We start from the raw sequence: 25,485 nt of genomic DNA on the forward strand, positions 1-25,485 counted from the left end.
GACAGACATCGGTTTGTTTGCATATATTGATCATCTCGAATGCTTTATTTGTAGCTGATGGCTACCTCACTGAATAACATGCGAGAGATCCGTCGCATTCTTTGTAGAGGAATACGGATAACGTCTTGTTATTTGCCCCGAGTAGGGTCTTAAACTATCGCCAAGTGATCGCAGCCCCTTCAAACAGAGGGACATTGCTGTGTTCCGATAGACACAAGGTTACACAGATACAGCAACACGTGTCTAAGTCCAGATGCTGAAGTATGGCGGGAGGACAATGGTGAAGTATCCAGATACATACATGTAGGTATACGACGGAAGGTCAGTTCCTACATAATAACGTGGTTACAAGACGGATAGACGGTCGGGGTACTCAACAAAAGAGAGAAAGCCAGACAAAGGAGTTTATGAGGGGAACTATAGATATTAGGTGAAAACGGAGTGTCAGATGACAGTTATAGGAGCACGTGGTGGGGGAAACTGTAGATAGATAGGTACACAGCGGAGAGACAGTAGTCAATTTGTCTGAAACAAAGCCCAGTAGAGAAATACAGGGGTACAAGGCAGAGGAACAGTAGTCAATTTGTCTGATACAAAGCCCAGCAGACAAATACAGGGATACAAGGCAGAGGAACTGTAGTCAATTTGTCTGATACAAAGCCCAGCAGACAAATACAGGGGTACAAGGCAGGGGGACGATAGCCGACGGAGGGACAGTAGTCAACACATGTACAGGAGAATCCGACTGAGTGGCAGTAGCCAGATAGATAAAGAAGTATGCGAGTATACGACATATGAGCAGTAGGGAGATATAGAGGTATACAGTGGAGGTTCAGTGGGTAGATACAGAATTGTACGAGTATAGAGATATACAGTGGAGGTACAGTAGGTAGATACAGAATTGTACGAGTATACGACAGATGAGCAGTAGGGAGATATAGGGGTATACAGTGGAGGTTCAGTGGGTAGATACAGAATTGTACAAGTATACGACAGATGAGCAGTAGGGAGATATAGGGGTATACAGTGGAGGTTCAGTGGGTAGATACAGAATTGTACGAGTATAGAGGTATACAGCGGAGGTACAGTGGGTAGATACATAATTGTACGAGTATAGAGGTATACAGCGGAGGTACAGTGGGTAGATACAGAATTGTACGAGTATAGAGGTATACAGCGGAGGTACAGTGGGTAGATACAGAATTGTACGAGTATAGAGGTATACGGCGGAGGTACAGTGGGTAGATACAGAATTGTACGAGTATACGACAGATGAGCAGTAGGGAGATATAGGGGTATACAGTGGAGGTTCAGTGGGTAGATACAGAATTGTACGAGTATACGACATATGAGCAGTAGGGAGATATAGGGGTATACAGTGGAGGTTCAGTGGGTAGATACAGAATTGTACGAGTATACGACATATGAGCAGTAGGGAGATATAGGGGTATACAGCGGAGGTACAGTAGGTAGATACAGAATTGTACGAATATACGACAGATGGGCAGTAGGGAGATATAGAGGTATACAGTGGAGGTTCAGTGGGTAGATACAGAATTGTACGAGTATAGAGGTATACAGCGGAGGTACAGTAGACAGATACAGGATTGTACGAGTATACGACAGATGAGCAGTAGGGAGATATAGAGGTATACAGCGGAGGTACAGTAGGTAGATAGCGCTGATGTGTTGTAGGTACTTGTACAGGTGAAGGGGGGGGGGGGGGCACGGGGAACAAGGGGAGTATCGGGGCGGCAAGATAATTTTATGAGATTGTTTGTTTGTTTATTTTTTATCGTATTGATATGTGAACGAAATCTCGTTGAAACGAATGCGTGAAATGACATCAAACTAATTAAGTGCAAAAAATGATAAGAGCATGATAACGTGTGCGTTATACGTAATATCTGACCGAGAAAATCGTATCAGCTTGAAACATATTTAGCATACCATATCACGTTATCTCTGGTCATCACATCAAGGCCACGAAAGATTTAAGTACCACTTACACTGTATATACTTCAGCTGCGTGTGGACTTCAGTACTTACAAATGTTCAGGAAGTGAGAAGGAAGACAATAGTACAAGTGGCACCACGACACGGTGTAAACTGTGGTTACTATACCTACAACCTTTCACGGTATCGAAATGATGACAAAATAGAAAGATTGAATCAAACCGGCAAGGGCAAGTCCTTTATGTTTTAATTAGTCAAAATCTGAAATATCTACACATGATTAAAACAATGAGAAAAAGGGCGACAACTCTTCAATAAAAGATGTAAAATTACAAAAATGTGAAAACACAATGTCATGGCTGTAAATCCCGGCATGGAGTTATGGGGGTGTGGAGAAGGGATAAGGGTGGGGGTCTACAGACAAGATTAGAATGCTAAAAAATGGGAAAAGTAACTCCCACAAATTGTCGCCCAATAAAACACTATTTCCTGATATAGTTAAGGAATCTGCCATGTTGGAAAAGAATACGAAGAGAAAAATGGACAATTCCTTTCTTACAAATACAGTCGAACTATTGAATGATTAATCCCGACAAGTTTAAAAGAGATTGGTTGGAGGCTGTAGAGGGAGATCTCTGGGCAAATAAAACTTCACGATAGACAAAAGACGCCGGACGGACGTACGACAGTGGTACTATACTAAACTGTGGTAATAAACCTATAAACTGACAGGACACTGTATAACTACCAACCATTTGGTGTGAGATGCATTGGATCTGTCATAGACACCGTAAGATTGTATACTATATAAAATATAATACATTGTATACTGGTTAAAGTCATACAGGCGTCACGTGGTGTGATATAAAGTGTAATACATTGTATACTGGTGAAAGACATACAGGCGTCACGTGGTGTGATATAAAGTGTTATTATACATTGTATACTGGTGAAAGACATAAAGACGTCACGTGGTGTGATATAAAGTGTAATACATTATATACTGGTAAAAGACATACAGACGTTACGTGGTGTGATATAAAGTGTTATACATTTTATACTGGTGAAGGACACGCAGACGTCACGTGGTGTGATATAAAGTGTAAAACATTGTATACTGGTGAAAGACATACAGACGTGATGTGGTTTGATATAAAGTGTTATACATTTTATACTGGTGAAGGACACGCAGACGTCACGTAGTGTGATATAAAGTGTAAAACATTGTATACTGGTGAAAGACATACAGACGTCATGTGGTGTGATATAAAGTGTAATACATTGTATACTGGTGAAAGACATACAGACGTGACGTGTTACGATATGTAATACATCATACTGTGTTCATGGTTAGGATATTTGGGGGAAGAACATGTCGGTGATATGACGATGTGATGATGTTTAACAAAGCAGGAGAGAATCGTTAAAAATCTACCGTTGTGAGGGATTAATCGTCAGTGAACTGTTTTATTGGAATGTTTACCTACAATGACGTCAGTGTAACAGGATTTTTCGCCATTTTCGTTGTTTAAGTCTTTACCTACAAACTACTGATAGTCTCAAGTAATGATGTTGTGGTCCTCTCTGTATTCCAATTGCTAATAGATATTTGTTGGCTGTTCGGATATAGATTATAAAGTATACACATACTGGCTGTGGATATTCATCCGCTGGACAGTACTTAATACTACGTACGTATACAGGAGATAGCTATCTGTATCACTGACACGGAATACAGACTTCACCGGACAGTGGTCAAACTAGCCAGGTAAGAACTGTCCGTACATGAAAACTGTGTAATAAGTCCATCTTTACAGTAATAGTTGTACTAACTCCATTCCAAAGACAAGTTAACTATAGAACAGACCATTAAGGTCGATGTAGACACTTTTATTTTATCATCAGAAGTTTACATTAGTAAGTAAACATCTCCTGGCATGTCCGGTGGGGTATATAAGTGTTGATGTGATCGAGATTGATATTCAGTTTGACGAAATAGTTATATATTCGTTTTAAAAAATACAGTTGCATACTGGTTGGGAGAGCTCTCGATATAAGTTGTTGATGGAAGGATATACCGCCATTAATGATTTGTTGTGTCTGTGTGCGTTTTTATCGTTTGAATAACGATGACACGCTGTATGGGCATATAAACTTTGATAAAATAATTTATTGGTTTGAAAAAAGGACAGAAATTCGTGATCGCCTACAACTATGTCGCATCAATCATATATTCGGACACTGATTAACCGTGAAACGTGAAATTCATATCAGTGAACTTGACATAGAATAAGTGTCACTAAGTAGGCTTTAAATGTTTATGGTAAAGTTTAATTTTAGCAAATCTGTAAAGTAAACATCAAATAGATTAAATTTATTGTGTTCATTACAAGGACCTTTGTGCTCTAACAAGCTAATTTGGGTTATGTGTTAAGGATTATTGTACTTGCAGGTTCATCTTTGAATGTTTCGCTCGTTAAAAGTTTTCGGAACTCTCCTGTGTACATTTAACGGTAGTTACCGTCTTTTCCTACTTGGTGGCGCTGGTGATTACTAGCAAGGGAAAATGGCCGAGAAGGAAGCGTCTGCTGCCAAGAAGGGACCGATAATGCCGGTTGCTCGACCTAGAGTGAGAGGTCTCGACCTGTTACGGGATCCACTTCTTAACAAGGTATTTAAATGACGATCTGCTAAATAACCAAACTTGTTATGTTGCCATATGAGTTAATTAAAGTCGCCGAATTGTTAACCGGCATGATCAAACTGACAGTACTGCAGTCAGTCAGCTCCGTGTGTTATGTTGTTCTGATTGATATTCGATTAATTTATTCTTGTTTATATCAATTTTGCTGCTATGGCGACATGTTGTTTCATTTGTTTTATCGTATTTCGTTTGAATACATAATGTTGATCCTCTTTAGCCGTGACATGACTTGACATTATTACCGGAGAGACGTGACCAGAGTCGTGGTAACTCGGGAACGTCATCAGCTGATCTTACGACACACACCCTAAATCACATCAATATACTCTTATCTCACAAGGTCATCACTCTATGTCGGTAATTAGCACAAGGACAGACCGATGATGCATGAGTGAAAGTTCAATTACAGCCCCGATTGTTACACTTCGCTTATATCTAAATTATTTATGCAAATATTTTGAAATTAAATATAATTCAACATGCTGCATATTGTCAGCATATACTTTTACGCAGATATCCACAAGTAAGGTACACAAGATTTTGGGCTGTACTGGGTATCGGAATCAAATGGTTGCTTGCCATTCTGTAGTTTACCCTTAATCAACACTATTAATTTCATACACCAGTCAAGTTTTAGTTCCAAAATATATGAAGTAATACTAAATGTAAACACCATAATTATCATCCTTCAGGGTTTGGCATTCACTTTAGAGGAAAGACAGATCCTTGGTGTTCATGGTCTGATGCCTCCAGCCCAATTAAACCAAGAGCAACAAGTTTATACTGTGATGGAGAATTTCCATCGTTGGCAGAATGACCTTGATCGTTACATCTACCTCATGGCTCTCCAAGACCGAAATGAAAAACTTTTTTATAAAGTAGTCTCTGAAAATGTGGAGTTAATGATGCCAGTAATCTATACCCCAACTGTGGGTCTAGCTTGTCTCAAGTATGGACTCATCTACAGAAAACCCAGGTAAGAAAAGCATTATTGATCAATGCTATTCTATTTACTGACCCAGGGAGATTTTATCGATAAGCATGGAGCGTATTTCTATAAAGCAATCTTAACATTCTCATTCCTTAAATTGATAACTAGAATAAATCAATAATAATAAAATAAAAGAAATTACATGAAAAAAATGAATGTTTGTATGCAGTTTACTCAACTTAAGTGATTTCTAATTTTCTTTTTGTTGTCTAGACAGGTCTTTTGATATATAAGTTTTGTATGTAATAATCATAACTGAAAATGGATTTTATAAAAATGGATGCAGCCACAAATGTCGCAGAATTAGTGTAATAAAGTATCTCAAATGATCTAATATGTATATCATAGGTCTAAAAACAAAGGATTAATAACTTAACTTTATTTTTCTACTGCCACAAGAAATGTTACACAATAATTTTTTTGTGAAGTTTTTCCAAGTATTGAACAGATGGAAATTCAGGACTGTACTATATGGGCATGTTAGTGGGACATATGTGAACTTGATTCACATCACATTTGTGGTAGATTGAGGATTAAAGTGACACATGGGTGAGTCATGTGTGGATAAGAGTGAGGACTGTTGTGATATTTGGATGGGATGTTCGTAGATAAGATCGTAGACTGGAGTTACATATAAGTGGGACATATGTAGATTTCATGTTAGATTGAGGACTTTGAAGACATGTTAGTGGGAATTATAGAGATTTTATTGCAAAGTTAAGAACTGTAGGGACATGTTGGTCAAACATTTGTAGATAAGATTGAGGACGTGTTCAGGAATATGGATGTGTTTAGGAGCATGGAGGTGGGTCATATTAGATTGAGAACTGGAAGGACATTTTACAGGGACATTTATACATAATATTGAAGACTGATGGAACACATTATTGGGACAATTGTAGATAAGATTGTAGGGACACATTAGTGGGACATTTGTAGATAAGATTGAAGAATGTAGGGACACATTAGTAGGACAATTGTAGATAAGATTGTAGGGACACATTATTGGGACATTTGTAGATAAGATTGAAGATTGTAGGGACACATTAGTGGGACATTTGTAGATAAGATTGAAGAATGTAGGAACACATTAGTGGGACATTTGTAGATAAGATTGAAGACTGTAGGGACACATTATCGGGACATTTGTAGATGTTGTTTTCTAGACATGTTCAGGGTTTTCCATAAGAGCCGGTCGCTGGCCAATTTGACCGGCTGCTTTGACCATTTGGCCGCCTACACCAATCCAGTTCCATAATAATGTTCCGTACACGACTACACGTACAAGGCAGGCCACCCCCACCTCGCCTCGTTGCGGCTGGGGTCAGCTTGCTTTGCCAGCCTCCTACTTTCACTACACAGCCTACTACTAACAAAATTAGGGAAAACCCTGCATGTTTATGATTATTGACTTTGTGTTGTACCTGTATGTACAACTCAATGTTCATGGACATCTGGTGTACAACCATACTAAGTCAACAGTTACCATTTTTCTTTATTGATTGAGGAGAAATGTTTACAAGGACTATTTACTTTGGTACTCAATTATTTTGACTGTAGCTTCATCAAGTTGTTGAAGACCAGATGTAAAGGATGTATACCATACACGACACTTAAAAAACTTTTAATCAATAAAGTCATTTATTGTACATATAAATGCATTTTTAATCTTGCTTGTTAATCTTATTACTCTGTCAACTTATGTATTTTTATATCTGAAGTTTGTACACGTTATATAGCTAGCTCCCAGACTGATTTATTTTTTTTGTAATATTCTGCATTTCAGGGGACTATACATCACTATCAAAGACAAGGGCCATGTGTTGGATGTTCTCAGCAACTGGGTGATTGATGAAGTCAAGGTGATCTATGGATCAAGAGCTAATTTTTTCACTACATTCTTCTAATATGAGAATCCATGTAGTTAAAAAAAAAACTGACTTTGGTTTGTGTTATGTAAGAATTTGGGATTGGGGGCTTTTGTTAAATTTCTTTTGATTGAGGAATCCGGATTGAACAATTTGATATATATATACCAAAACTATTTCATATGGTTATATTAATAAACCATAAAGAAAACAATGCAGGAGAGACTCTTTACAAATATAAAACCACTGCTTTGGTATACTGTAACACATAAGAGACAATACCAGGTTGATATATAGATACTACATATTTACTCCGTGATTGCAGGCTATCGTGGTGACTGATGGTGAGAGGATCCTAGGTTTAGGAGACTTGGGATGTTATGGGATGGGAATCCCTGTAGGAAAACTATCCCTTTACACTGGACTGGCCGGTATTAAACCTAACCATTGCCTCCCAATCATGTTGGATGTTGGCACCAACAATGAGGTAATACTGTTGTCATCTGTTTTATGTAGAACTGAAGTCAGTGTTGTATAACCACATAGTTCTTACACTGAAACACGTTGCTCTTTCTGTCCACCAGTTTTGGAAGTATCTTTTATGATGGTAGAATTTTGAAGTGTGTTATGACCTTGTAGAATCAACCTTGTGTTTTAGCATTTAATACACATGTTTTCTTGCTCTTCAAAACTTATACAGGAAATATTAACTTATAGAATTTTGTATCCATTACAAATCTAGTTAATCCAAGGGTCTCTTAATCACATCTACCGTATTTATTTAACCAGACTTTACTCAAGGACCCACTGTACATAGGTCTGCGTCAGAAACGGGAGAAAGGACCTAAATATGATGAGTTTGTCGATGAGTTTATGTCAGCTGTTGTTACTAGGTAAGTAACTATAAAATCATAAAAAAACTGAGCAAACTCATAAGTCTTAGAAGAAATTTTTAGGAAGGAGTCTCTTTCACAAAAGAAAAAGCAAATCTATAATTCTGTCTGGGATTAGAGGTTATTTTTAAGGAAAATGTCACACAACCGTTCTGGTAATTATCTCTTAGTTTACATGTCTCAGTGATAGGAGATGATATATTGTAGGAACTTTAGAACACTTTTCTCAGTTAGTCCCAGCACTTAGCAGACATGTTTAGAAATATTTTGACATACTTCCCATTCACACAACATTTTACTACTAAGGACGAAATGTCTCCACAGTGTAGAAAACTGAGGAGTTTTGTACCTGTGTTACTGTCTCCTGGAAACTGGAATGATTATTTTAACTACAGGTATGGCCCTAGTACACTGATACAGTTTGAAGACTTTGGTAACCACAACGCCTTCAGGTTCTTAGAGAAGTACAGGTCAAATTACTGTACATTTAACGACGACATTCAAGGTGAGTCAAAGACTGGGATTACTGGTATCAAATAGACTTAGTACTGGACACGGAGTTAAACTCAACACTCAACACTGAGATGCACGTGAAATGGAGTTAAATACTTGACCCTGAGTCACCTGTTAATTAAAAGGACATTCAAACTGAGTCATTGATTTGTTCAGCTTGTGTCAGATATACTTCACACCCAACACAGAGTGATGATTTGACACTGGCTTAAGACTTAACACAGAGTTAAGACTCCTCACAGTAATGACTCAATACTGCATTATCAAGGTAACACTTCCAATGAGTGTAAATGTCTACTGTAAATAATAACCATATTCAAGATATTTTGGAACATTTTCATAAGGTTGGTAATGTCAGTAGAATGGAAGTTCTTATAACACAACCAGTAGAAGATTAGGATGTGACATTTCATGACTACCCAGTCACCTTCATCTTATAACACAACCAGTAGAAGATTAGAATGTGACGTTTCATGACTACACAGTCACCTTCATCTTATAACACAACCAGTAGAAGATTAGAGTGTGACGTTTCATGACTACACGGTCACCTTCATCTTATAACACAACCAATAGAAGATTAGAGTGTGACGTTTCATGACTACACGGACTGCCTAACACAACACGGTCAACTTCATCTTATAACACAACCAATAGAAGATTAGAGTGTGACGTTTCATGACTACACGGTCAACTTCATCTTATAATACACGGTCACCTTCATCTTATAACACAACCAGTAGAAGATTAGAGTGTGACATTTCATGACTACACGGTCAACTTCATCTTATAACACAACCAATAGAAGATTAGAGTGTGACATTTCATGACTACACGGTCAACTTCATCTTATAACACAACCAATAGAAGATTAGAGTGTGACATTTCATGACTACACGGTCAACTTCATCTTATAACACAACCAATAGAAGATTGAGAGTGTGTAGAAGATTAGAAGAAGTGTGACATTTCGATGACTACACGGTCACCTTCATCTTATAACACAACCAATAGAAGATTAGAGTGTGACATTTCGATGACTACACGGTCACCTTCATCTTATAACACAACCAGTAGAAGATTAGAGTGTGACATTTCGATGACTACACAGTCACCTTCATCTTATAACACAACCAGTAGAAGATTAGAGTGTGACGTTTCTGTGACTACACGGTCACCTTCATCTTATAACACAACCAGTAGAAGATTAGAGTGTGACATTTCAATGACTACACGGTCACCTTCATCTTATAACACAACCAGTAGAAGATTAGAATGTGACGTTTCATGACTACACGGTCACATTCATCTTATAACACAACCAATAGAAGATTAGAGTGTGACATTTCGATGACTACACGTTCACATTCATCTTATAATACACGGTCACCTTCATCTTATAACACAACCAATAGAAGATTACAGTGTGACGTTTGGATGACTACACAGTCACCTTCATCTTATAACACAACCAGTAGAAGATTAGAATGTGACGTTTCGATGTCTACATGGTCACCTTCATCAGACAAATGACCAGTGTGGAGCGTACTAGTACTGACATTCATAGTGTTCGAGATCTACATGGTCACCTTCATCAGACAAATGACCAGTGTGGAGTGTACTACCACTGACATATGTAGTGTACAAGATGTTACGGAATTGACCAAAGTCTAATAATCTACTGGTTGTGTTATAAGAACGTCCATCCTAATATACAAGATGATTGAGTTACTGACAGAGAAAGTTAGTGTTTAAAAATTTAAATCAAACATGCTGTACTGACTTAAATCTACAGTATGTTAAAAAAATGATGGAATGTGTACACAGTTAAGTGTCTTCTATTTAAAATGATATTCAGGGAGATTTTTGTCACTATAACAAAATGATAATATGTACAATAGAGATAGGTAAAGATATTGATACCCAAATATTTAATATAAAAGATAGATAATATTTACAATAGAGATAGGTAAAGATATTGATACCCAAATATTTAATACAAAAGATAGATAATATTTATAATAGAGATAGGTAAAGATATTGATACCCAAATATTTAATACAAAAGATAGATAATATTTACAATAGAGATAGGTAAAGATATTGATACCCAAATATTTAATTATAATAGATAGATAATATTTACAATAGAGATAGGTAAAGATATTGATACCCAAATATTTAATTTTAAAGATAGATAATATTTACAATAGAGATAGGTAAAGATATTGATACCCAAATATTTAATTTTAAAGATAGATAATATTTACAATAGAGATAGGTAAAGATATTGATACCCAAATATTTAATTTTAAAGATAGATAATATTTACAATAGAGATAGGTAAAGATATTGATACCCAAATATTTAATTTAAAAGATAGATAATATGTACAATAGAGATAGGTAAAGATATTGATACCCAAATATTTAATTTTAAAGATAGATGATATTTACAATAGAGATAGGTAAAGATATTGATACCCAAATATTTAATATAAAAGATAGATGATATTTACAATAGAAAAATGTTACTCAGATATTTAATATACATGTAACAGAGTGGTATTATCTACCCTAAAGACATATGAAGATAATTAACACTCTTTGTACATTATTAATTACAGGTACAGCTGCCGTAGCTGTGGCTGGTATACTGGCCAGTCTGCAAATCACCAAGATATCTCTTCCCCAGAATGTGTTCCTCTTTCAAGGTGCAGGGGAGGTAACTATTCCAACTTGTATACCTCAGCTACCTACAGCATGATGTAATCATACATAGTGTTAGCTAGGTTTATGTATCTAGGGATACTGAAATATATGTGTGTAGGTAGACGATGAATAGACATCATGTATCACATGTCTAACTTTTGTTCAGTGTTTGTGAAATTCATATATACATATGATGAGAATGGCAAAATGCTGATATAAACAAGAATGAATTGAAATTGGCATATTTTTTCTGTTGAAGTGAAATATTATCTTTGTATGCAACACCCTCTCTGTATGTTACAATAGTTCTAGGATAAGTTATTCTCCTGTACAGGCCTCTATCGGGATTGCCAAGCTGTTGTTGATGGCTATGAAGGAGACCGGGATGTCAGAATCCGAGGCTGTTAAGAGGATTTGGATGGTGGACTCTCGTGGCCTCATAGTTAAGGTAATTAGAAATATTCGCTTCATATTTTTGTTTTTATCAGATAGTTTGTTTCCTGTATTAGAGTGATGATTGTAGTAAGTAAAAGAAAAACATGGTATTTATCTAGTTACTTGGGACTGCTAGGCTAAAGTTACTTAGGACTGTTAGGACCATGTTACTTACATTGTTAGGACAAAGTTACTTAGGACTGTTAGGGCCAAGTTACTTAGGACTGTTAGGACCATGTTACTTAGGACTGTTAGGACCAAGTTACTTAGGACTGTTAGGACCAAGTTACTTAGGACTGTTAGGACCATGTTACTTAGGACTGTTAGGACCAAGTTACTTAGGACTGTTAGGACCATGTTACTTAGGACTGTCAGGACCATGTTACTTAGGACTGTTAGGACCATGTTACTTACATTGTTAGGACAAAGTTACTTAGGACTGTCAGGGCCAAGTTACTTAGGACTGTTAGGACCATGTTACTTACACTGTTAGGACAAAGTTACTTAGGACTGTGAGGACAATGTTACTTACATTGTTAGGACAAAGTTACTTAGGACTGTTAGGGCCAAGTTACTTAGGACTGTTAGGACCATGTTACTTACATTGTTAGGACAAAGTTACTTTGGACTGTTAGGGCCAAGTTACTTAGGACTGTTAGGAACATGTTACTTACACTGTTAGGACAAAGTTACTTAAGACTGTTAGGACCTTGTTACTTAGGACTGTAAGGCCTTGTTACTTAGGACTGTAAGGACCAAATTACTTAGGACTGTTAGGACAAAGCTACTTAGGACTGTTAGGACCATGTTACTTACATTGTTAGGACAAAGTTACTTAGGACTGTTAGGACCATGTTACTTAGGACTATTAGGACCAAGTTACTTAGGACTGTTAGGACCAAGTTACTTAGGACTGTTAGGACCATGTTACTTAGGACTGTTAGGACAAAGTTACTTAGGACTGTCAGGGCCAAGTTACTTAGGACTGTTAGGACCATGTTACTTACACTGTTAGGACAAAGTTACTTAGGACTGTGAGGACCATGTTACTTACACTGTTAGGACAAAGTTACTTAGGACTGTTAGGACCTTGTTACTTAGGACTGTAAGGCCCAAATTACTTAGGACTGTTAGGACCATGTTACTTACACTGATAGGACAAAGTTACTTAGGACTGTTAGGACAAAGTTACTTAGGACTGTAAGGCCCAAATTACTTAGGACTATTAGGACCATGTTACTTACACTGTTAGGACAAAGTTACTTAGGACTGTTAGGACCATGTTACTTACACTGTTAGGACAAAGCTACTTAAGACTGTTAGGACCTTGTTACTTAGGACTGTAAGGCCCAAATTACTTAGGACTGTGAGGACAATGTTACTTACACTGTTAGGACCTTGTTACTTAGGACTGTTAGGACCAAGTTACTTAGGACTGTTAGGACCAAGTTACTTAGATCTGTTAGGACCATGTTACTTAGAACTGACAGGACCTTAGAATAATACCTACGTTTACCATTACATATAACATGTTACTGTATCTTTTATCTCTTTTGTCCTAAACATCAGTTATATTTATAATGTTTACCTAGAAATCACATCACTTTTGACCATTGACTCAAATTCTTGTCTATGTGAAGAACAGTGTGGTTAAATCCAGAAATAGCAATATACCAAGGTAATTAAATGGGTATTTCATACTTCACCTTGATGTACAAGGACACAAAATAACTGGTTAATTCTGGACCTGGAGGAATGGCATATTTGTGTGAAATCGTATGAAGTAATCCCTTTAGTTTCTCTGTTTTAATGACTGAATGGTTTTATTGAACATTAGTTCCTCCAGTCAATAGCTTTAATGTGTGACCATCAATTTCTTCTAAGGCATTGATTGATTATAAATCTGACAACAGGCTGTTTACTAAGCAATTGGTACTGTTTACATTTTGTATGATTCAATTTCTTAAAAGTGTTGAATTTTTGTCTGTTTACAGAATCGGCCATCAGGGGGAGTAACAGGGGAGAAGGTGTTGTTTGCACAAGAACACAAACCTATAGACAAACTTGAGAACGTCATAAAGGAAATTAAACCTACAGCTATTATAGGTAATATCATTGGGAGATGTAATATCACTGGGAGATGTAACCCAGTCTGAAGCTATAGGTAATATCACTGGGAGATGTAACCCAGTCTACAGCTATAGGTAATATCACTGGGAGATGTAACCCAGTCTACAGCTATTATAGATAATATCACTGGGAGATGTAACCCAGTCTACAGCTATTATAGGTAATATCACTGGGAGATGTAACCCAGCTATTATAGGTAATATCACTGGGAGATGTAACCCAGTCTACAGCTATTATAGGTAATATCACTGGGAGATGTAACTCAGTCTACAGCTATTATAGGTAATATCACTGGGAGATGTAACCCAGTCTACACTATTATAGGTAATATCACTGGGAGATGTAACCCAGTCTACAGCTATTATAGGTAATATCACTGGGAGATGTAACCCAGCTATTATAGGTAATATCACTGGGAGATGTAACCCAGCTATTATAGGTAATATCACTGGGAGATGTAACCCTATTATAGGTAATATCACTGGGAGATGTAACCCAGCTATTATAGGTAATATCACTGGGAGATGTAACCCAGTCTACAGCTATTATAGGTAATATCACTGGGAGATGTAACCCAGTCTACAGCTATTATAGGTAATATCACTGGGAGATGTAACCCAGCTATTATAGGTAATATCACTGGGAGATGTAACCCAGCTATTATAGGTAATATCACTGGGAGATGTAACCCAGCTATTATAGGTAATATCACTGGGAGATGTAACCCAGCTATTATAGGTAATATCACTGGGAGATGTAACCCAGCTATTATAGGTAATATCACTGGGAGATGTAACCCAGTCTACAGCTATTATAGGTAATATCACTGGGAGATGTAACCCAGTCTACAGCTATTATAGGTAATATCACTGGGAGATATAACCCAGTCTACAGCTATTATAGGTAATATCACTGGGAGATGTAACCCAGTCTACAGCTATTATAGGTAATATCACTGGGAGATGTAACCCAGTCTACAGCTATTATAGGTAATATCACTGGGAGATGTAACCCAGTCTACAGTTATTATAGGTAATATCACTGGGAGATGTAACCCAGCTATTATAGGTAATATCACTGGGAGATGTAACCCAGTCTACAGCTATTATAGGTAATATCACTGGGAGATGTAACCCAGTCTACAGCTATTATAGGTAATATCACTGGGAGATGTAACCCAGTCTACAGCTATTATAGGTAATATCACTGGGAGATGTAACCCAGCTATTATAGGTAATATCACTGGGAGATGTAACCCAGCTATTATAGGTAATATCACTGGGAGATGTAACCCAGCTATTATAGGTAATATCACTGGGAGATGTAACCCAGTCTACAGCTATTATAGGTAATATCACTGGGAGATGTAACCCAGCTATTATAGGTAATATCACTGGGAGATGTAACCCAGCTATTATAGGTAATATCACTGGGAGATGTAACCCAGCTATTATAGGTAATATCACTGGGAGATGTAACCCAGCTATTATAGGTAATATCACTGGGAGATGTAACCCAGCTATTATAGATAATATCACTGGGAGATGTAACCCAGTCTACAGCTATTATAGGTAATATCACTGGGAGATGTAACCCAGTCTACAGCTATTATAGGTAATATCACTGGGAGATGTAACCCAGTCTACAGTTATTATAGGTAATATCACTGGGAGATGTAACCCAGTCTACAGCTATTATAGGTAATATCACTGGGAGATGTAACCCAGTCTACAGCTATTATAGGTAATATCACTGGGAGATGTAACCCAGTCTACAGTTATTATAGGTAATATCACTGGGAGATGTAACCCAGCTATTATAGGTAATATCACTGGGAGATGTAACCCAGTCTACAGCCATTATAGGTAATATCACTGGGAGATGTAACCCAGTCTACAGCTATTATAGGTAATATCACTGGGAGATGTAACCCAGTCTACAGCCATTATAGGTAATATCACTGGGAGATGTAACCCAGTCTACAGCTATTATAGGTAATATCACTGGGAGATGTAACCCAGCTATTATAGGTAATATCACGGGGAGATGTAACCCAGTCTACAGCTATTATAGGTAATATCACTGGAAGATGTAACCCAGTCTACAGCTATTATAGATAATATTACTGGGAGATGTAACCCAGCTATTATAGGTAATATCACTGGGAGATGTAACCCAGCTATTATAGGTAATATCACTGGGAGATGTAACCCAGTCTACAGCTATTATAGGTAATATCACTGGGAGATGTAACCCAGTCTACAGCTATTATAGGTAATATCACTGGGAGATGTAACCCAGTCTACAGCTATTATAGGTAATATCACTTGGAGATGTAAGCATCACATCATTGCCATCATTACCTGTGTTACCCATTGAGTATATTTTTATCCTACAGGAGCAGCAGCAGTACCAGGTGCATTTAATGAGGAGGTATTGAAGGACATGGCTGCCAACCATGAAAGGCCTATTATATTTGCTCTTAGTAACCCTACCAGTAAAGCAGAATGCACAGCTGAACAGGCTTATAAGCACACAGATGTAAGTAGTTGTTATCTTATTTACTCCACTGAATTATAGAATAGAAGATCTAAGATTACAAGCAATTTATATGTGATTCTGACGACTGCTCTGTCACTTCGCAAATTCAGTTCAATGTAGGAGGTGGTAATGAACCAACAGGACTTTTTGCCTGTATAATAGGCGTTAACACTTTGACTACTTTGTGCAATAAAGTATATAGATCTGACCAGTCCTAGTATTACCTGACTACTTTGTACAATAAAGTATATAGATCTGACCGGTCCTAGTATTACCTGACTACTTTGTACAATAAAGTATATAGATCTGACCGGTCCTAGTATTACCTGACTACTTTGTACAATAAAGTATATAGATCTGACCAGTTCTAGTATTACCTGACTACTTTGTACAATAAAGTATATAGATCTGACCAGTTCTACTACTCCCATGACTACTTTGTACAATAAAGTATATAGATCTGACCAGTTCTACTACTCCCATGACTACTTTGTACAATAAAGTATATAGATCTGACCAGTTCTAGTATTACCTGACTACTTTGTACAATAAAGTATATAGATCTGACCAGTTCTAGTATTACCTGACTACTTTGTACAATAAAGTATATAGATCTGACCAGTTCTAGTATTACCTGACTACTTTGTACAATAAAGTATATAGATCTGACCAGTTCTAGTATTACCTGACTACTTTGTACAATAAAGTATATAGATCTGACCAGTTCTACTACTCCCATGACTACTTTGTACAATAAAGTATATAGATCTGACCAGTTCTACTACTCCCATGACTACTTTGTACAATAAAGTATATAGATCTGACCAGTTCTAGTATTACCTGACTACTTTGTACAATAAAGTATATAGATCTGACCAGTTCTAGTATTACCTGACTACTTTGTACAATAAAGTATATAGATCTGACCAGTTCTACTACTCCCATGACTACTTTGTACAATAAAGTATATAGATCTGACCAGTTCTAGTATTACCTGACTACTTTGTACAATAAAGTATATAGATCTGACCAGTTCTAGTATTACCTGACTACTTTGTACAATAAAGTATATAGATCTGACCAGTTCTAGTATTACCTGACTACTTTGTACAATAAAGTATATAGATCTGACCAGTTCTACTACTCCCATGACTACTTTGTACAATAAAGTATATAGATCTGACCAGTCCTAGTATTACCTGACTACTTTGTACAATAAAGTATATAGATCTGACCAGTCCTAGTATTACCTGACTACTTTGTACAATAAAGTATATAGATCTGACCAGTCCTAGTATTACCTGACTACTTTGTACAATAAAGTATATAGATCTGACCAGTTCTACTATTCCCTGACTACTTTATACAATATAGTATATAGATCGGACCAGTTCTACTATTCCCATGACTACTTTGTACAATAAAGTATATAGATCTGACCAGTCCTAGTATTACCTGACTACTTTGTACAATAAAGTATATAGATCTGACCAGTTCTACTACTCCCATGACTACTTTATACGATAAAGTATATAGATCTGACCAGTTCTACTACTCCCATGACTACTTTATACGATAAAGTATATAGATCTGACCGGTCCTAGTATTACCTGACTACTTTGTACAATAAAGTATATAGATCTGACCAGTTCTGCTATTCCCTGACTACTTTATACAATAAAGTATATAGATCTGACCAGTCCTAGTATTACCTGACTACTTTGTACAATAAAGTATATAGATCTGACCAGTTCTACTATTCCCTGACTACTTTATACAATATAGTATATAGATCTGACCAGTTCTACTATTCCCTGACTACTTTATACAATAAAGTATATAGATCTGACCAGTCCTAGTATTCCACTGTAGATATTGGTTATCTCCCTTATTTATGTAATTCAGTTTGATCAATAGTTAATGAATGAGTCAACTAACAAATGATTTTAGGAAATAATTCTAAACCTGAATAAAATTTTGATTGCTGATGTAAATAACACTTTGTTTTCAGGGTCGATGTGTTTTTGCCAGTGGCAGTCCGTTTAAAGAAGTAATACATGGTGGTAAGACATATCGCCCAGGACAAGGCAATAATGCCTATGTGTTTCCTGGAGTGGCGCTGGCTGTTATTGCCTGTGACATTAGAGTCATCACTGATGAGATCTTCCTGGAGTCTGCAAAGGTATGTATTAAAAGCTATACTTAGATCTAAAAAAAAGAATTCCAAATTATAATTTTACCTGTCCAAACAAATATTAACCAAATATTTCAAACGATAATTGTATTTGATCTCTTTACTAAATGTATTACCACTGATGGTAAGCTCCAGTAATTGACATTAAGTATTGATTAGTTCAGCAAGTAAACAGGTAAGCCCCATTGGTTGATCATTAAAAGGATAGAAATAGTGGACAATAGAATGTCTGGCAATGCAGTAGATGTCTTAAAATATAAGCTGTATTTTGGCAAGGGTGAAGAAAGACAAAAATGACAATCCTCTGGTGAAGAACCACTTCTGTCTTTCTGTCTCAAGCCAAAATACAGCTGATATTTCAAGGCACTGACTATGTATTCTATTTATCCAACAACATTGATTGAAAATCAGGCCATTGAAACTTAAACATTTTGTTGTTCAATCTTTGTTTACCTTGTCAACATTTGCTGAATTTTGCTTGATGACAGATACCAAAACAATTGCTCAATGCAGAAATGTAGTTTTAAACTTCAATGGATATGACAACGTTTTTATGAATTTAAGTAACTAAACTTGTACATTGCAACGTATAAAATCACAGTTATTCATATTGTGAAATGTAATTCTTGACTAAATTCAGAAAGTAATTCCGTCAAATTTATGCACATGCTAAAATACAGCTGTTTTCCGTCACTGCCAAATACAGCTAATATATATGTGGCAGATGTATTTCAATAATGGCAGTGCCAGTTGCAGGCTAAAGTGTCATATCTTGAGAACCTCTCAACTGATTGGTTCATATTGACCCCATACTATCTTGACATTAAGATCAAGGTAAGGATGAAATGGAAAGTAAATGATGCCATCTTATGTATGTTACAATAGTTACTGGCGGGTATGGTAACAGAGGAGAACCTTGCTGAAGGTCGTGTGTATCCACCCCTGTCCAACATTCAGGAAGTATCCACCAAGATGGCTGTAGGTCTACTGGAGTATGCCTATAAGAACAAACATGCCCACCTTTACCCACAGCCTGCTGACAGGGAGGCGTATATACGTTCCTTACAGTACAGCACTGAATATGACAGTTTTATTCCGCCCATGTACAGCTGGCCTGAGTCTAACATGTAAGATTTAATTCAGTTGTGTTTGACTTATGTTGTTATGATTATGTCAGCATTAGCTAAGGATTTAATAAAGGATCTTACAAATAACATAGTTCAAAAGTAGTATTTCTATAAAATCTTACAGCTGTCAACATGCTGTCTTCATTAGATACAACCAACAGGAAATCTTAGAAAGTGTCTGAAATTAGAATTTCTGGTTCATTTTGATAAATTCTTACTGGATAGTAGGAGTCATTTAGTACTACTGAATATTTCAGTATGAATGTTATTATTTCCATAAGGCCAATATGTTTTCATTTGCATCAGTAACTCCAACAGTAGATATTAACCTGAACAGTGATAATGTGTTACAATCTCTGCCTTTATTTTCTGTGAAACAAAGATACTGAAATATATGTCATTGATTACAGAGTGTCTCAGGAAGGGTTTGTATATTACTAAATTGTTGGCTTGTCACACAATGTGTTGCTTTAATTACACCACTTTGTGGGTCTTATTAATTGATTGATTGGTTGAGAGTGTGAATTATTTTTCCTGAACATTTTGTAACACTCACCATTCTGTGACAAGTTGTTTTCTTTGAGATGGTTTTGAGTCATTTGATGTGTTTCTCTTTGAAATGTTTTTGATTTAGTTGAATTTTTGTTTGTTAATCTGTGACCTGATAGTCAGGACCACATGGCATGAAAATTATTGAACATGTTTGTACAGTTTAAATATGTTTGACTACATTCCAAGACAGAGTTTTGAAAACTTTGTACACTGTTGATACTGAATAGTCATTGAGTGATTGAAGTAAATCTGTTAAAGTTGGAGTTTTATACTTCTACATTGGTAGAAACAGAGATATAGAGGGATAGGATTGTCTGACCTTTGTTCTGTCCATCTGTCCTTATTTTTTTCTGATCTGTCCACATATTTTTACCTGCATTGTTTTACCTGCAACTTTTCATGGATTTCAATGCAAAATTGAACACTTTATAAGTGTGTTAGTGATAGTTGTATACTGTCTAGGATTGTTTTTTTTTCAAGTTCAACAAACTACATTTTATTTGTAGACAAGAAAATGTTTTGTTGTTTGGAAATCTTCCATTGATTCTTTTAGTAGTATGTCAGGTTTGTTATTTGTTATGTACCACTTCTTATCATTTTGTATTAGGTCACCTGAAAGTCTCATGGTGACCTATTGTGATCACCTTATGTTATTCATCTTTAAACTTTTTACACTTTCAACTTCTGCTTCAAAACGCCTGAACTGATTTCAACAAGATTTTGCAGAAACCTTCCCTGGCTTAAGACAAACCACAAATAATAAATTATCTGGTCCCCACATCCCGTGGCTGATGAGTGGGGCCAAAAGGGGTCAAACCTGAATCAAAATGACAAGAATCAAATGTTCTAGTGCTTTTCATTGATGGAATAGTGTTTAGGTGCTTCTCAAAAATCATGAATTTTATGACCCAAGAGTCTGAATTTTCCCCTCTGGAAATAGGGCAATGTTTACTGTAGTTTTAATTGGAAAATTGGTTTTTAGGATAATGTTGTTAATTTTCCATTGGAAATAACTTGGTAAGAATGATTAGTATAGGATGACAGTTTGGATGTATACATATATTGATACTAGCTATCAACTCCCAAGGACTTGAAACATATGACTTGTCTTACTATCATCAATGGTGCAATTTCTGTTTTGTTACACTTAACAGATACTTACCCTGTAACATTAACGTTCAGTAGTGCTTACCTCAGGTGACTGTCAAGGCCACTTACTTCATTTTGCTTGAAAAATTGGGTATATATTCATGTTTCTCTCCTAAATTTTATGGAGTTATGTCCTTTATACAACATCCTGAAATGTTCCGTGGATTTCATCAAATCCTAGTACACTTTATCAATGTATAAGGTAGTTGTTGCTTGTGTTCATTTGCTATTTTCTGGTTCAAGTTCATGATAACCTGTGATGATTGTTATTTTATGAATCTATGTCTGTATAATTACATCAATACTGTATACATGATTTCATGATATAGCTTGTCTTATATACACCTATTATTTACAGTCACATTCTTTAACACTTTAATGTATTATACTATATTTTAATAAATCAAAAAATGAAAGTAGTTTCTGATTAACAACTAGTTTCTATCAGACCAGTATTCTAATATTTCTGTAATGTTGGATGTTTATTGATGGTTTATGAACTGTTGCCATGGTGAATAATTCATTTGTTTACTTTTGTATGTATGGATTATTTACCAACGACAACACTTTTTATATTGTGTTTTGATGAATCAGTTTGTAGTGGGATTGTACTTACATCAGTGTCAAGATATCTCCCTATGTCGCTTGAGAATGAGTCAATGTTTAATAACAAAATGGCAATGTTTCTAGATCATTGGACAGAGGACAATCTCATTCAGCATTGTCTTAGATTTTTGTGTCTGACATAAAAAATCATAACGCAATATATAAAAATCAGAGGGTTTATAACACATGATCTCTGTATACATTCACCATTGTTGTTTAGTGTACATAACCAATACAAAATCACTTGTTATTGTTTAGATGCCGAAATATTTTGGAATTTATACACTTGTTGATATTGCTGTACTAAACTACTTACAAATGTATATTTATATCAGGGTTATATCTGTGTTTACACCTCAAAACTTAAAGTACATGTTTGAGACCCATGTTGTTTATATTTAGACCTCAATTTAGATGTACATGGTTGAGTACCCCAATTTATCTGTATTTAGACCTCAGTACAGATGTACCTGGTTAAGTCCCCTGTTGTCTATATCTAGACCTCAGTGCAGATGTACATGGTTGAGTACCCCAATTGTCTGTATTTAGACCACAGATTTGATGTACAAGAGTGTAATATGAGTCTCTCATTATCTGCATTTAGCCAACAGGACAGATGTACATGGTTGAGTCCCCTGTTGTCTATATCTAGACCTCAGTACAGATGTACATGGTTGAGTCCCCTGTTGTCTATATTTAGACCTCAGTACAGATGTACATGGTTGAGTCCCCTGTTGTCTATATTTAGACTTCAGTACAGATGTACATGGTTGAGTCCCCTGTTGTCTATATTTAGACCTCAGTACAGATGTACATGGTTGAGTCCCCTGTTGTCTATATTTAGACCTCAGTACAGATGTACATGGTTGAGTCCCCTGTTGTCTATATCTAGACCTCAGTACAGATGTATATGGTTGAGTCCCCTGTTGTCTATATTTAGACCTCAGTACAGATGTACATGGTTGAGCCCCTGTTGTCTATATTTAGACCTCAGTACAGATGTACATGGTTGAGTCCCCTGTTGTCTATATTTAGACTTCAGTACAGATGTATATGGTTGAGTCCCCTGTTGTCTATATTTAGACCTCAGTACAGATGTACATGGTTGAGCCCCTGTTGTCTATATTTAGACCTCAGTACAGATGTACATGGTTGAGTCCCCTGTTGTCTATATTTAGACTTCAGTACAGATGTATATGGTTGAGTCCCCTGTTGTCTATATTTAGACCTCAGTACAGATGTACATGGTTGAGTCCCCTGTTGTCTATATTTAGACCTCAGTACAGATGTACATGGTTGAGTCCCCTGTTGTCTATATTTAGACCTCTGTATGATGTACATGGTTTGTGACTTGGGAAATAATGTTTGCCTTGATAAAGCTCAAGTCCAAGATCTATCATGCATTTTCCTACAGTATTTGTCATGACCAGTATGATAATAAGTTACCCTCCAGCACACCTGTCTCTCTCAGAAGAAGAATAGTTTGGAGGTATTGATCTCCCATGTAATAATGTGGAATTTTATCAATTTGTGGTCTGACACAACAGAAAAATCTGGAGAAGTTTTAAACCAGAAGATTTCTTATCAAGTGATCCTGAACAAATGCTTTTCTATAATTGTTAAATCATAAAGTTAGAAATGTTCATCATAAATATAGATAGGAAAGTTGTTTCAGGTAAGAGACAATCACCATACATAAAACCTGGTATAAATATGTTATCTATATGATGTGCAATAAGATTAAAGACAGTTGAACCAAACTTTACAGCTAGTGCACCAGTTGTACACAAGGTTTAGAATGGTAGTTTATGATATTTAGATTCCAGTTTAGTGGTTTGTACAACTGTCCATACAAAAATCTAATTATCGTCCTTTACTGAAGAGTTCTTTAACTACAATAAACATGTGTAAGCAAGTGAGGTCAGTGTACTGAAACTACAGAGTTGTACTAGGGGAGATAATTCACATAGTGTTACTCGTACAGCCAAGACGATTCCAAATAATGACAAGATAAAGACATTTAAAACTTTTGAAGTAAAAAAAAAACAAACTTAAATTTGTTTCCATTTCATATTTTAGTGATGAGTAACATAAATCTGAGACAGGCTGGAAGTTTGTGTAAGGTTCAATATCACATGTCTACTAAGTATGTTAGTCTTATTGTGGGACAAATTAACACCAAGATATTTTTACTTACATACAAATGTGTTTGTCTGATAAAGATATATTACATGTACAGTGTATATGTGTCTGTCATTACTTTATATACTTCTATATCTACAACAGTGATATTAACCACTTAGTCAATAAATGATCAACAACCAATTAATTGTTGTTTTACTTTATTGAATCATGATTTTCACTGATACCATGGATACCAAGCACCGATGTCAACCCCAGGTCTTTGACCTTTGAGTTGGTTTCTGACCTTAACACTGGAGTTAATGACTGACTGGTCTTTACCTTTTTTGATTGGAATAACAATAAACTTTGACCTTTAAGCTGACTTCTGACCTTAATTTTGAGCAGGGTATTGACCTCTACCTTTTATTATAAAAGTAGGTGATGACCTCTTCCCCCGAACTTTGGCCCCTGGAGTGGATTGCTGAACTTGATGTTGCAGCTATATTCTGATCTTTAACTTTTATTATAACCTCTATCCCTGAACTTTGACCTCAGAGTTGATTGCTAACCTTTAGTTTGGAGCTAGGTACTGATCACTTCCTTATTACAGCTGGAGGTTTTTATGACATCTACCTCTGAACTCTAAGTTGTACTTTCGTAACTAAGTACTTATCTCTACGTCAATACACATTACCAAACTTACCCCCTTAGCACCCATCCTCCTCCCCACCCCCACCCCTCCGTTTTACACTAGAAGTCAAGTTACCTGATCGTGATCCCTCCAGCATCCCCATGACCCCCTCCCTCCATACACCTTAGACAAAACGGATTACCTTCATTGTGACCTTGACCTGATCGTGACCCCTCCATCATCCCCATGCCCCCTTCCCACCATTCACCTTAGACAAAACGGATTACCTTCATTGTGACCTTGACCTGATCGTGACCCCTCCAGCATCCCCATGATCCCCTCCCACCATACACCTTAGACA

At 36.4% G+C, this 25,485-nt stretch overlaps 1 protein-coding gene across 1 annotated transcript; it reads left to right on the forward strand.

Annotated features, from left to right (window-relative positions):
* The first annotated feature begins 4,522 nt into the window (after window positions 1–4,522).
* Window positions 4,523–24,694, forward strand: LOC132543789 (NADP-dependent malic enzyme-like). The gene is made up of 12 exons (XM_060207313.1): window positions 4,523–4,627; window positions 5,353–5,636; window positions 7,438–7,513; window positions 7,845–8,006; window positions 8,309–8,412; window positions 8,808–8,917; window positions 11,551–11,648; window positions 11,970–12,083; window positions 14,065–14,176; window positions 16,599–16,741; window positions 18,753–18,923; window positions 19,821–24,694. The coding sequence occupies exons 1-12, from the start codon at window positions 4,523–4,525 to the stop codon at window positions 20,064–20,066; spliced, it is 1,725 nt and encodes a 574-aa protein (XP_060063296.1). The 3' UTR covers window positions 20,067–24,694.
* The last annotated feature ends 791 nt before the right edge of the window (window positions 24,695–25,485 follow it).

This window comes from Ylistrum balloti, unplaced genomic scaffold, assembly GCF_031769215.1.
Source record: "Ylistrum balloti isolate Yb309-2 unplaced genomic scaffold, AGI_CSIRO_Ybal_v1 Utg369764, whole genome shotgun sequence".
Lineage (NCBI taxonomy): Eukaryota > Metazoa > Mollusca > Bivalvia > Pectinida > Pectinidae > Ylistrum > Ylistrum balloti.

Coding starts and splice junctions, on each gene's coding strand:
- LOC132543789 (XM_060207313.1), top strand. CDS start 4,523: ATGGCCGAGAAGGAAGCGTCTGCTGCCAAGAAGGGACCGATAATGCCG. Junction 8,413..8,807: donor ATGTCAGCTGTTGTTACTAG/GTAAGTAACTAT, acceptor TTTTAACTACAG/GTATGGCCCTAGTACACTGA. Junction 16,742..18,752: donor AGGCTTATAAGCACACAGAT/GTAAGTAGTTGT, acceptor CTTTGTTTTCAG/GGTCGATGTGTTTTTGCCAG.